The sequence below is a fragment of the Mixophyes fleayi genome, chromosome 3, assembly GCF_038048845.1.
Source record: "Mixophyes fleayi isolate aMixFle1 chromosome 3, aMixFle1.hap1, whole genome shotgun sequence".
NCBI classification, from domain to species: Eukaryota; Metazoa; Chordata; class Amphibia; order Anura; family Limnodynastidae; genus Mixophyes; species Mixophyes fleayi.
Window position 1 is genome coordinate 115,817,827 of NC_134404.1, and position 13,091 is coordinate 115,830,917.

Below are 13,091 nucleotides of genomic sequence, written 5' to 3' on the forward strand. Positions count from 1 at the left end.
ATCTAAAAATTCCAGTGGGGATGAACTAATAGTGTGTGATGATGATGAATATTACATCTGTGATGAGGATGATGATGAGGGTGGTGACATGGTCATCAACAGAGCAAGAAGACCACTGCTAGAAAAATGCCCATCAGTAATTTGTAAAAAGAAATAATAATAATTCCTATCTATTCTGTCCAGTTCATCAACCAACAACGAAAATGTTCTCTTTTGTGGGTGCCCAAACAAATCAAGCACTTCAGCCACAAAAGTGGCAGTCTCTAATGCTGTAGTGATTGGTATGTTAAACTTTGCATGTCCTTTTTAACATGTATGGGCTCAAAGACAATTCCATCTTGCCCTATTTTACCAAAATGTAAAATAGTCTATCAACTATAAAAGGTGTTAGTTAAACATTCATTTATTCAACATTCATAAAGTCAACATCATTAGACAATTCAGGTGTCCACAGTATTATTAGGTTGTCAATTCACAGGGTGGACAGTATGATTAAGTGGACTATTCAAGTGTCGACAGATTTATAGGCCTAGGGATAGGGCTATGGTTATGGGCAGCGTTGGTGATCGAGATAGTGCCAGTCATAATACGGTCTATATTTGATTTGTCCACCTAATAAATACTATCTACCTTCCAATTATTGTCCTAATAATACTGTCGATGCCCAAACCATTATGTCAATCATTTAACGGATGAGCACATAATCATACCTAGGTGGTTGGACCCAAGGACAATGACATCTTGCACCATTTAACATTGTTCCCTTGGACTCTCATCATCTTTTAGATGTCTACCAATGCCCCCTCTGTCAATCTAATGAGCTCTGATACTGTCGCTGCTGACCCTCTCCTGTGTCACACATGCTGTCTGTTACAGACTTGGTGTATCTTCTTTATACAAATTAAAATATAATTCATGTAGACATCTTTGAGGAGGATGAGGGTGTTTATAACATTGTTATTTGTCACCATTGATGAAGATGAACACTGTTATCCAAAAGCTGTCTAGTTTTGTGCACCAGTGTAAAATGAGATTTCAGTTTGCATAGAAACAAATATTGAAATGAGATGAATGTTTTTTTTCACAAGCTCAGACTTGGCAGAGACTTTGTCTTATTTCATATTTTTATAGAACTCATTTTGCACCCTTCAACTGCACATCAGCTCAGATATTTGCTGAAAAGTGAAGTCTGTGCCATGCATTTGTGCCACTGCTCTGCCACTAATTTTGGCCAAAATTGGTGAAAATTTAGACAGTTGTGAAGAGATCATTAGAAAATAGACTGGAAATGACTAACAAAGAATATTAATGCTATAAATAGTAATATATGAGCAAAAACAGCTCAAAATGACATGCCACCTATTTTTCACAATTTTTAATTAAATCCAGATCCATATCTTTTTTTTTGCAAAACTGTTAGCAAAACCAAAACACGAACACATTTTAGAACCAAAACTACATCCAAAACCAGCGCACATTTCTAGTATGGAGCCCATGTATCAAAAATATTTATATTGTACACCGAGTTGTTACACCACATTAACAAGCTAATATATTGTTTTAGGAACACTTGGCAAATAAATAAAAAATGTGAAAAATATGAATTTTAACATGTGTTTATTTGCTGGTTAAAAAAGCCCCTAATGCACATACCCGAAGCATATTGGTGTGTCTTATGTATAATGTTTTACCTCTGACAAGTACATCAGGTTGCTGTTATTTAAGAACTTCTTAAATCTGTGGGATCTTAGACATCCTGTACTTGTGACTTGCATTTTGGTCATAAGTGATAAGATATGGGATCACAGTATAAGAGAGCACATATACAATAACAATGGTAAAGTTATGCATAAACAAATGTCAACATAAATACAAAATAATATGACAATTTTAAAATCGAGAATATTTTTATTTCACGGTTGTCTGTTTGTAAAACAGCATAGAATGTGTGCAAAATAATAGGAACAATATAATCATAATTTCTTGTAATAACACAAGAAGCAGATATTTCATGGAAATTATTCTAACTCGGCTTCTTCTTCGAACTCAACAAGTGGAGCATGTCTACTGGCTTGGACACCTTCTTGGAAGTGAACCTTCTTGATAGTGCCAGCTTTTGGTGCTCTTATTGTGTGCTGTGAAAGATAAAAGCATGTCCTTTATCATCATCATCATCATCATCAGTTATTTATATAGCGCCAACATATTCCGTAGCGCTTTACAATTGGGGACAAATGTAATAAACTAATAAACAAACTGGGTAAAACAGACAAAGAGGTGAGAAGGCCCTGCTCGCAAGCTTACAATCTATGGGACAATGGGAGATTGACACATGAGGTTAAGTATACATTTTGCATCTTGGCCCAGCCAGACTGCAAAGGTAGGGTGACTCATAAGCTAAATGATCCTGTCACACAATAATGTTGGTCCGGGGGTAGTTGTCTTGTGTGAAATTGTGTAACAGGCTAAAGGTAGTGAGGTTAAGATGGTGGTTGAGGAATATTATACGCTTGTCTGAATAGGTAGGTTTTCAGAGAACGCTTGAAAGTTTGTAGAACAGAGGAGAGTCTTATTGTGCGAGGGAGAGAGTTCCATAGAGTGGGTGCAGCCCGAAAAAAGTCCTGTAACCGGGAATGGGAGGATGTAATGAGGGTGGATGAGAGACGCAGATCTTTTGCAGAACGGAGTTGCCGAGTTGGGAGATATTTTGAGACAAGAGAGGAGATGTATGTTGGTGCAGCTTTGTTGATGGCCTTGTAGGTTAGTAAAAGTATTTTATATTGGATTCGGTAGAAGACAGGCAGCCAGTGTAGAGACATACAGAGTGATTCAACAGAGGAATAGCTATTTGCAAGGAAAATCAGTCTTGCCGAAGCATGCAAAATAGATTTTAGGGGTTTGAGTCTGTTTTTGGGAAGACCAGTAAGGAGGGAATTGCAATAGTCAATGCGGGAGATGATTAGTGCATGAATTAAGGTTTTAGCAGTGTCTTGTGTGAGATATGTGCGGATTCTGGAAATGTTCTTTAGATGTATGTAACATGATTTAGATATAGAGTCAATGTGGGGAACAAAGGATAGGCGTGAATCAAGGATTACACCTAGGCAGCGAGCTTGTGGGGTGGGATTTATGGTCATGTTATCAACAGAGATAGAAATGTCAGGTATGCTCTTGTTGGCGGGTGGGAATATTATTAACTCTGTTTTAGAAAGATTAAGTTTGAGTTGACGAGAGGACATCCAAGATGAAATGGCAGAAAGACAGTCAGTTACACGGGACAACACAGATGTCGAGATATCAGGAGAGGATAGATAGATTTGGGTATCATCCGCATAGAGATGATACTGAAAGCCAAAGGAACTTATTAGATTTCCAAGAGAAGCGGTATAGATAGAGAACAGCAGAGGACCTAGCACCGAGCCTTGTGGTACTCCAACTGATAGGGGAAGCGGAGCAGATGTGGCTCCAGAGAAATTAACAGTGAAAGAGCGATTAGAGAGGTAAGATGAGAACCAGGATAGAACTGTGTCTTGAAGACCTAGGGATTGCAGCGTTTGTATGAGAAGAGAGTGGTCAACTGTGTCAAATGCAGCCGAGAGATCAAGGAGAATTAGGAGAGAGTAATGGCGTTCAGTCTTAGCAGTGATCAGATCATTAACAACCTTGGTCAGCGCAGTCTCTGTGGAGTGTTGAGATAAAACATGTGTATTTCAGTGCACTAGGACTAGATGTTATCGAACAGTATTCCAAATTTGATAGAATAAAAAGTGTTTTTCTCTTATGAATGGGTTTTGGCAATGTAGTGAAGCACATTCTTATCACAAAAGAAAAAAAAAAAAAGATATATACTTCTAGATTTTATGCAGGGATGAACATATTAGAGAATTCCGCAGATCTAGGAGTCATGTTCAGCTACAAAGCTACTGTAGGCTCTATTGCTACATTTCTGCTACTGTGAAGCTTTATTAAATAATCACACTACAGGAGAAAGCAAAATGTACCTCCATTTTCATAGCAATCATGACCATCAGAGGATCTCCAGCTTCTACTTTATCACCCACTTTTACAAACACCTACAAACAAATAATCTATAGTAAACAGGTGACATTTGGGGAAAGACACAAACATAACTTATCATCATTTTGGATTTTTTTTGCATCATACACTGTTTTAGGAACACGAGAAACGCATGTAGATATTTGGCATAAGAGTAATAGTAACACAAATATGGTATGGCAGATAGTACTCATTCTGGACAAAGCCCCCCCCCCCCATACATTTGGTTTGCAATATTCCCTTCTGCATAATCAAGCATAGAAATCAGCAGCCAATACCTTTTCTATAGTTCCAGTCATCGGTGCAACAGCCCCTCCTTGGGTTCCTGATGTGCTTACTTCTGACAGAAATTTGGGAACAGGGACACCCACCTGTACACTACCTTCCTGCAGCATGAATAGAAGTTCAGTATTATACATGATGGAAATATAACAGACTAGATTCGACATCTAGGATCACTGTAATTAATGCTTTGTGGACACATTTTTCACCCAAAAGGATGAGCGCACATATAGATTACATAGATTATGTTGAGCTGCCAGCTAGTCTGAGATACATCAGCAAGGCAGAGGCCAATTTTGTTGCTCATTATAGACACTGATCGATAGGAGAAGAGTCCAATGTAGCTGTTCATTCACAACCCCTTCTATGTTTGATCATTGCCTGTCCCACCTCTTCCTAACCCTTATACCTTGAAACCTACTATGGTGTCTCTTGGACTTAAAGCTCCGCAGGCACCTCCTATTTACATGTGATGTCAGGATGATTGATGTCACCATGCTGTGTGGCCACCTCGTTCTCCTATCTGGAAGCTGTACAGAATGTACTCTGACAGAGTAACTGAGGTACTAATCAGTTATTTTGGCCACGGTGCCCCATATAACCAAAGCAGCAGGGAGAAGTTTCAGTATCCTGGCCCATATCGACCATTCTCGGCATATATGTCTATTATCATTGAAAAAAATTGTAATTTAATGTCTCTCTTTGACCATTTGAACTGCTGGGATCATTTTATCTAAAAAAACATTCAAACTGAAATCTGCAAAGTAAAGCTCGAGCAGAAAGCCGGGTTAAAGTTACCGTTTTAAACGGTAATAATTTTAACGCCGCGCAAATTCGCTCAAACTCACTTTGAATTCCCCCCCTAAAAGTGAGGTGCATGTAGTTTTGGGAACATTTTTCTGTGCAAAATTGGAGTTCTCCTTTAAGTAACTATTTGCACTTGCAAACCAAATTGAAACATAATGTCTATAACAAGAGTGATCTATGTACAATACAATAATAAACATTATGCCAAACTGAAATAGGTAACTGTGTTACCGTTGAGAATAGATGTATAGTGTGGTCAATGATAATGAGTTTGGATTTACAAAGTGTGCCATCCACAGAACATTTCAGGTAAGTAACGTCTCCCTCATTCAGAAGTTCTCCTGAAACTTTCAGCACTCTGTCTTGAATCTGCAAAACACAGAACAGCATTAAACACAACAGAAACTGAAATCAGTATTAATTAAAAAGTGACATCAAAGCAGAAGTAGCTATATTTATATATAGCTTCAAATTTTCTACTACCATTCAGTTACTTAGTCACTTGATTGTTCACAAATGCCCCAGTAGTATAATCAATGTTAGATATTTGACAAACATAAAAGGATCCATTAGATTCAATCTATCTATTAAAAAAGAAATGTAATGTCACTACAGGGGAAAGCAACAAAGAAAAAAAAACAACTGAGGCTTCATGACAAATTATTACCGATACCATAGACAGCGATCATCTCTATTACACTGCATGGTTATTACATAGATAGATACGTATCTCAAATCAGCTCACTACAGTTTTTCAAGGCCCCCGTCATCAAATCTGCTGTACTTACCTTTATGTCATATGATCCGTCATGGTTGTAATTGATTTTCATATTCACTTCTATGAAGGGAAAATATAATTAGGTGGTTGACAATGTGCTGACACAGTGCCTGAAAGTATTTACTAACATGCCAGAGTTCTATGTAATATCAAACTATGAAACAGACCTCACAGGTGAAGCTTGCCTGAAACCAAGTTCATAAAAAAACCCACACTAGACCCCAATTATAAATATTTAAATATAATGCCTGATTCAGCAAGGCACGTATCTGCCGATTTTGAGTGCATCATATGCAAAATCACTCTGCGCATGCTCAGAACTGGGAGACACGTCTGAACTCAGACTTGTCCGCTACATGTTTGTATGTAAAGGACACTTACTACAGCCTACGATTTCAGGGAGTAAACAGGTTAGGGAAAGGGCGTTTTGCTGTAGTCAGCGTACAGTAGGACCCTGCCAAACTTAAGTGCACGCAGCCATGTCTTAATCCAGCACCGAACCTCTCAAAGTTACTTGTTTTTCTGCCGTATCTCTTTCTACAGCTACAGGGCTAGTCTAAGTCCTGATCAGTAGTAACGACAGTCTCGTATGCATGCTATAACATGCGTTTGCGATCACGAGCAATTGTAAAAATGTATTTTATATTCAGTAATAACATTCTAATAAATGTATTTTCATGTAGAGGAAAAAAAATGAAAAAAGTTTTTTCTTCAATGTTTTATCAATAATGCCTTTATTATTAACAGGTGACATTAATTCAAGAATTCATTTTATTTTTCTGGCGTTCTTTTTCAAATCTATAATCAACATATGTATCCTGCAGCGTCCTGCGCATGTATCTAGAGGTCTGTGCCTTGATGAGCCTAAATATGTGCATAGAATACAAAAAGCAGGTTGCGCTCAGAATATGTGCCTTCATGAATCAGGCCCATAGGATCTATAATCCAGAATTCATGGGATATATGATTTTCCAGATACGTGTTTTCCACAAGTTGGATCCCCATACCTAGGATATAATAAATTATATTTAAAAATGAACCTGGTCTTCTATAGTCACTGTGAACCTAATGCCAGGGAATGGTTACAGGAGGAGATACTTTGTTATCATGACTCTGCATATGACATAATCACTCAACAGCAGCAATTTTTTTCCGTTCTGGTTTCCAGATTAAGGAATCCAAACCGGTAAATCACTGTCACCGTTTAATATAGTACCTAATGTATCTCCCCCTAGATGTTATTACACAGCAAACCTCACCAATCAACATTACTGGTAAGTTAATTGTATTGCAATAAAATTGACACTTCTGTGTGTTAGTAAGCTAGGGAATTTAGATTGTAAGAAACGCTGAGCACTAATGCGCCTGACTGCACTGAGCTGCGGAATATCTAAATACAACATAAACAATAATATTACCTTATAATACACTTGGTTAATTGTAAATAACTATCCACAATAACAAACAAATAATATTTTCAAATATTGTACACACATTGGGATATAATTGTTTTTTTTAAATGATCAGATTATGAAAGAACGATTGCTTCACACATTATAACATCTTTAAACAATTGTTGCACGATTAGTTCACATGTTTCAAAAGAACTTAAAACTTCCACCATTTTCAATCCCATTATTAATTTATTCAGAAATCTATATCTGAACGTATTTAATCTATTGTTACACACGCATTTTGATTTTCTCATAATTCAGTTAGATTTCAACATGTATGGTTCTCCAGGAGGCTGCTCCAAGTGAATTAAATACAATCTAACACCATACTGCTCCCCCGTGAATGAGACATTTTTATTGTAGGCCAGATAGTAAATAATATACAATGTTAAAATCCATGGTCTTACTGAACTTACAAACAGAAGCCACTTACTATTTTCTCCATCCATCAAGGTCAGGTTTCTTGTATATAAGATATTTAGTCTTCTGCTACTGCTGGAAGCAAATGGAGAGAATCTATCTACAAAGCAAAATGTGTAAACAACAATATGAATTATATCACAGTCATATACTTGGGGGCACAGGGGTGGGTGGGGAATATAGTCATCTATTTAACGGTTTGGTGTCTATCTGCTAATGAGATTCAGAGTACATTAAAGCCTTCATGATTAACAGAAATTTCAGTGTTCTTGCCATATGCTCATTAAACAGGGAATTACTTTTTCTTTTAGCGTTTCCTGGATAAATTCATATATTACTTTTGTGTGACAGAAATGGCTTTTCCTTAGGTAGCATTTCTAAAAGAAGTATAATTTTTCATACATGGGCAAATTTGGACAAAGAGTAACTAAAACAAAAACATACTTTTCCATAACACTTCCTATGATCATTTTAATGCAAGTAATACACTCCAGAAACATGCCATACATTTCTTCTGTTATAAAAATGCTTATATTTTTATTAGATCAAAAGAGCACTGAGGGATACTGAAATTTATACAATTGTTTTGGAATTAAAAAAATAAATAAAAAAATAATTAATGAGAGTCTATAAAATAATGACAGCTAATCTGGTTCATGTCAAAGCCAGTAACACTCACCCCATCAGGGGGATCACTGTGACATCACTCCAGATTTGGAAGACCCACAGCATGTATTCTATTGAACAGTGTGTATGGCAGGAACCATATAATATCCTTCCTAACCATACCTCTGCAACCCTGACATAAGGAAAGCACTGCACCAAGACTGGAAGCAAAGCAGAATGACAAACCTTCCCACTGCAGATTGAACTGGTTGGTTAAGAGTTGCTCCTTCAGAATAAGACCCAGTGCAGCCTGGCACAACATCTCAGTGGAGGTTCCTTTCTTATCTGGAAAGAGTTCATTATAATGCTGGGGAATAAAATTAGTATGCACATCCCCTGCTTCAAATGCTGGATGTCCTGAAAGACTGAGGAGGAATTCAATATTGGTGCTCAGGCCGACAATCTGTAAAAGACAAAACATAAAACTATTTATTTGAAGAAATCTTATATACACAATGGTTTCTTATTTCTTTAAAAAAAAAAAAAAAAAAAAAAGGCAGAGAGTGATTTTCTCATTGTTTTAACCAGTGGTGAAAGTGACGGTGTGGAAAATGTAAGTGAATGGAATTTGATAGTTTTACAATGAAGGCAGTAGAAGTGGCAGTATGACATATCACCATATACCAGCCCACTTCCACCATTGATTTTAACCATTTGTAAATGCTGACTGTAAAAAACAATGGGAATAGCTATGGCAGAAAACAAGTTGGGGCCCTCAGCATGTAACTAGTAATAGTGATTAAAAATATAGCTCATGTTTTAAATATATTGAGACCAGGACAACTTCTGGTCCAATGAACTCTCTGAAGTTGGCCGTCCTAAAAATAGCTCTTCTCTGCCTTGTCCTGAATCTATATTTAAAACTAAGATAATACAAAGTTTCTTTTGTAACACTAATAGAATTAAAGTTTGCTTCTTCTGGTCAATTTGAATATGTGAAACTAGGGATAAGATCACTAATGCACATAATAGAAAGGAATAGAGCAATTCCAATATTTAACGATGGCAGAGATTTATCTATAAACTGACGTATGGGTAAAAAGTCGATCACTAATTGGTCATCATCAGTGGCTCTCTAGATCACAAGCGAGAGAGAGGCAGTGGCAGACAGTGGTAAAACTCAGAGTCCATTATTTAGAGGAATACAAGTCACACATGACATTCAGATCGCTTCTGTGGTTATCCGTTTGTAGGCACAAACATTACAAGTCTACTTCAATAAAGGCTCAGATACTTAAAGATTTTGAGAAAATACTAGCAGTATAAAAGATGTAAGATACCACACAATTAAAGAGATTACCTAATATATATATATATATATATATAGACTACAATCCCAAAATTCACTATCCAGTGAAATATTAGCCAGACACGAAATTTTATATTAACAAATAATATGATACAAGGATATCTCTTTTTATATAATATATAGCAATCATTGTGAATGGATGTGAATTATCTTGTGTGAATTAGACTACTTTAATTTTTGAAGAGTTTTTTGTTACCACCAACAAGCGGTCCACATTCTAATCTATAATATAAAATATAGATCATGGGATAAGAATTTTCATTATATCTGATTTTATAACATCGCAGCAATAAGATTGCCATGTTGAATAAATGTTGAGATGACTATAAAACAACGAGTTGAATCAATGATTACTTATGTGATCGTTCAGTAATGATTAGCCACAAATAAACGTCTTTATCTATTATGGAGGATGTTGATTCATGAAAGTGTCTATTAAGCCTTATTGGCATTATTTAAGCAAAATGTCTCTATAAGGAGATTAGTATTAAACATTCTTTCTCAGAATTATTTGTCTATATTATTAATTAATATATGAGATAAGATGAACACTGAAGGGTTCTGTTGTTTTTAAGACTCACAATCTATTTTCTTTTACATAGTTTCTATTCACTTTTTTAAAATATTTCGCCAATATCCAATCTCTGGAATAAAGGCAAATTTGCCAAATAATGAGAGAAGATATTTTGATTATAGAAAAATAATTTAATTTGCCCAAATTCTTAGTAGTGGACTGGAGTGCCTTGTTGGTTCATTTATGTGAGCTTCATCTTTGGTCTTTTTGTTCGTAATGTTTATTTATGTTGGAAAGAGCACCCCCTCTTAAATATGGTCTCTATAAGTAAGAGAGGATAATTACATTAAAGAAGTTAGTCCCCCTTTCCTTGTGCAATAACTAAAAAACTTTTCTGGTAGCTCTCTGCATAATGCCAGCTTCACACACTGACCAAAACTGGTGGTATAGAGAGGGACTGGTGGTATAGTGAGGGTAGCATAATAAAGAAGGTGAAGACTAATGGAATAAATGCATTTTAAACCTTTTTATGCAAAGAATAAATGGTGGTAAGTATGGGTGGTATGATGAGGTAGCATTGTATACAAACCTTGGTCAGCACAAACTTAGGGCTTAATTACAATTTACTTACATTGTACTGTCGCAAGCAATACTTTAGCTTTGTCAGTGCTGCTTGCCGATCCTTTGCCCACACCACTAGTTTGGCAATCATGGGGTCGTAGTGTACAGAAACCTCATCACCTTTAATTTGTGAAAACAGAAAAAAAAACAACACTAAGCAAAAATGGTGTGCAGATATTTAACTGTACTAATTAAAGGCACAGAATATCAAATTATACAGCAGTCTCAATCAGCACACTGTGCCACCTCACACGTCATTTCAACATTAATCTTCAATAACTAAAATGGCCTATACAGGTGCTAACGAAAATATATCAAAATACGAGAATACCTTTTGTTTATTTATATTAATTATCTAAGAAAATGATGTGTCAGAAATGATGCCATACATGTCTGTTCTAGAGGATGCACAGGAAAGCTCAGGAAAGAACATTGACAATCACCTTGTCTAACCCCAGTTTCAATACGTGTGTAAATTTCTGCTGGTGGAGTAGAAAGGTGCAGGAGTGGGCCGGCTCCCGGCATGAAGTTATTATTAGGATCTTCTGCATATATTCTAGCTTCAAATGCATGGCCATTCAGAGTGATTTCATCCTGAGTTACAGGGATCATCTCCCCTGCAGCCACCTGTAAGGTAAGAGTGGAGCCCCTTTCAGACAGTGGGGTGTAAGGGAAGGTATCGGGGGGGAAAATGTGAGATATCACTGCATGCTTCTTATAACAAACTATACAGGGGATCATGTATCCTGGACTGTAGATTATACGGATATTGTAGATCACTTAGGAGTTACATAATCATAAAAATGTACAAGGCTGCAGACTGAGTATATAGGTCATATAACTCTATAAACGTTATCCCTTACTAATAATAATAATAAAAATAATAATCTTTATTTATAGGGCGCCACAAGATTCCCGCAGCACCGTACAGAAAACAGACAGTGGACCATACAGGGTAAAACAGAAAAGAACAGTGAACAAAAATACCAGTATTTCAATAGCTCCAAACATAGCTTGCACAGTCGAGTTGGAGGAGAAGAATAGGTAGAGAGACAGGAGGGAAAAGGGCCCTGCTCATAAGAGCTTACATCCTAAAGGAAGGAAAACAGACAAGGGGCACAACAGAGAGTCAGAGGAGATACTTTATTATTTAACAATAATTAAAACAATCCATTGGAGTTATTGTTTTTCATGACATTCTAGTTTTAATAATTCACAAATAAACTATTTTTTAGTCTCTATATAAACAATAATTACATAATAGGAGATTATGAAAGAGAAAAATAAATCTGCAACATTATATAAATTGAAAGGCGAGAGAAATTAAAGGTCTGTACCACAAACGAGATTATTCTTTGTAAAAGGACAGACAAGGAAAGGAGGGGAACGTCCATACAATTCTTTATTATAGTATTTTTATATTTGTTTTTAAATGTATATTATATCCAGCAAACTCTATATTGTTATTTCTGTTGCTTAGTTTCTGATCTATAACAGAAAATATATGGATAAATGTGACACAGTCACAACATTTTCTATACGGGCGCCAATAACGGTTGGAACTGTGCTAGCCGTACAATAGATGAGATCGTCAAATACTTTTGTATAAAGAAAAGTTATTTAAAGCTTAATCTAAAGGCGATAGCTAACTATATTGTAAACCACTGCAAGCTTTCAAGATTTTAAGGGGAAATTTAAAAAGTATTGAAGGAGGTGCACACGTTTACTATCCACCATGAAAATACACGTTGACATAACTTGCCTATTTATAAAGACACGTTGTAGTGTACTTTAACAGTATTAACCAGATTTACCATTGTTTATCATTTTTGAACAATGCCACAACAAAGTCAGTTCTTCAACTATACTTTGTCCATTTTCGACCTACAGTATTTATTAAGCAGCAATGATTTCCCGACCATGGCCTTATCTGTGTGGAGTTTGTATGTTTTCCCCGTGTTTGCGTGGGTCTCCTCCGGGTGCTCCGGTTTCCCCCACACTTCAAAAAACATACTAGTAGGTCAATTGGCTGCTATCAAAATTGAACCTAGTATCTCTCTCTGTCTGTCTGTGTGTGTGTCAGGGAATTTAGACTGTAAGCTCCAATGGGGCAGGGACTGTACAGCGCTCTGTAACCAGTGGCTCTATATAAATAAATGGTGATGATGATTTGTTAGTGCTGCT

General features: G+C 36.4%; 1 protein-coding gene across 1 annotated transcript in view; it reads right to left on the bottom strand.

Moving 5' to 3' along the window:
- Positions 1 to 1,888: 1,888 nt before the first annotated feature.
- MCCC1 (methylcrotonyl-CoA carboxylase subunit 1) overlaps positions 1,889 to 13,091 on the bottom strand; it is a 29,561-nt gene continuing 18,358 nt past the window's right edge. Inside the window, exons 11-19 of the mRNA XM_075202195.1 lie at positions 11,351 to 11,534; positions 10,918 to 11,027; positions 8,650 to 8,866; positions 7,811 to 7,897; positions 5,934 to 5,983; positions 5,377 to 5,514; positions 4,335 to 4,442; positions 4,002 to 4,073; positions 1,889 to 2,135 (exon numbers count right to left, since the gene is read on the bottom strand). Of these exons, the coding sequence (XP_075058296.1) occupies positions 2,019 to 2,135; positions 4,002 to 4,073; positions 4,335 to 4,442; positions 5,377 to 5,514; positions 5,934 to 5,983; positions 7,811 to 7,897; positions 8,650 to 8,866; positions 10,918 to 11,027; positions 11,351 to 11,534 (1,083 nt within the window). The 3' untranslated portion in view covers positions 1,889 to 2,018. The remainder of the gene's footprint in view (positions 2,136 to 4,001; positions 4,074 to 4,334; positions 4,443 to 5,376; positions 5,515 to 5,933; positions 5,984 to 7,810; positions 7,898 to 8,649; positions 8,867 to 10,917; positions 11,028 to 11,350; positions 11,535 to 13,091) is intronic.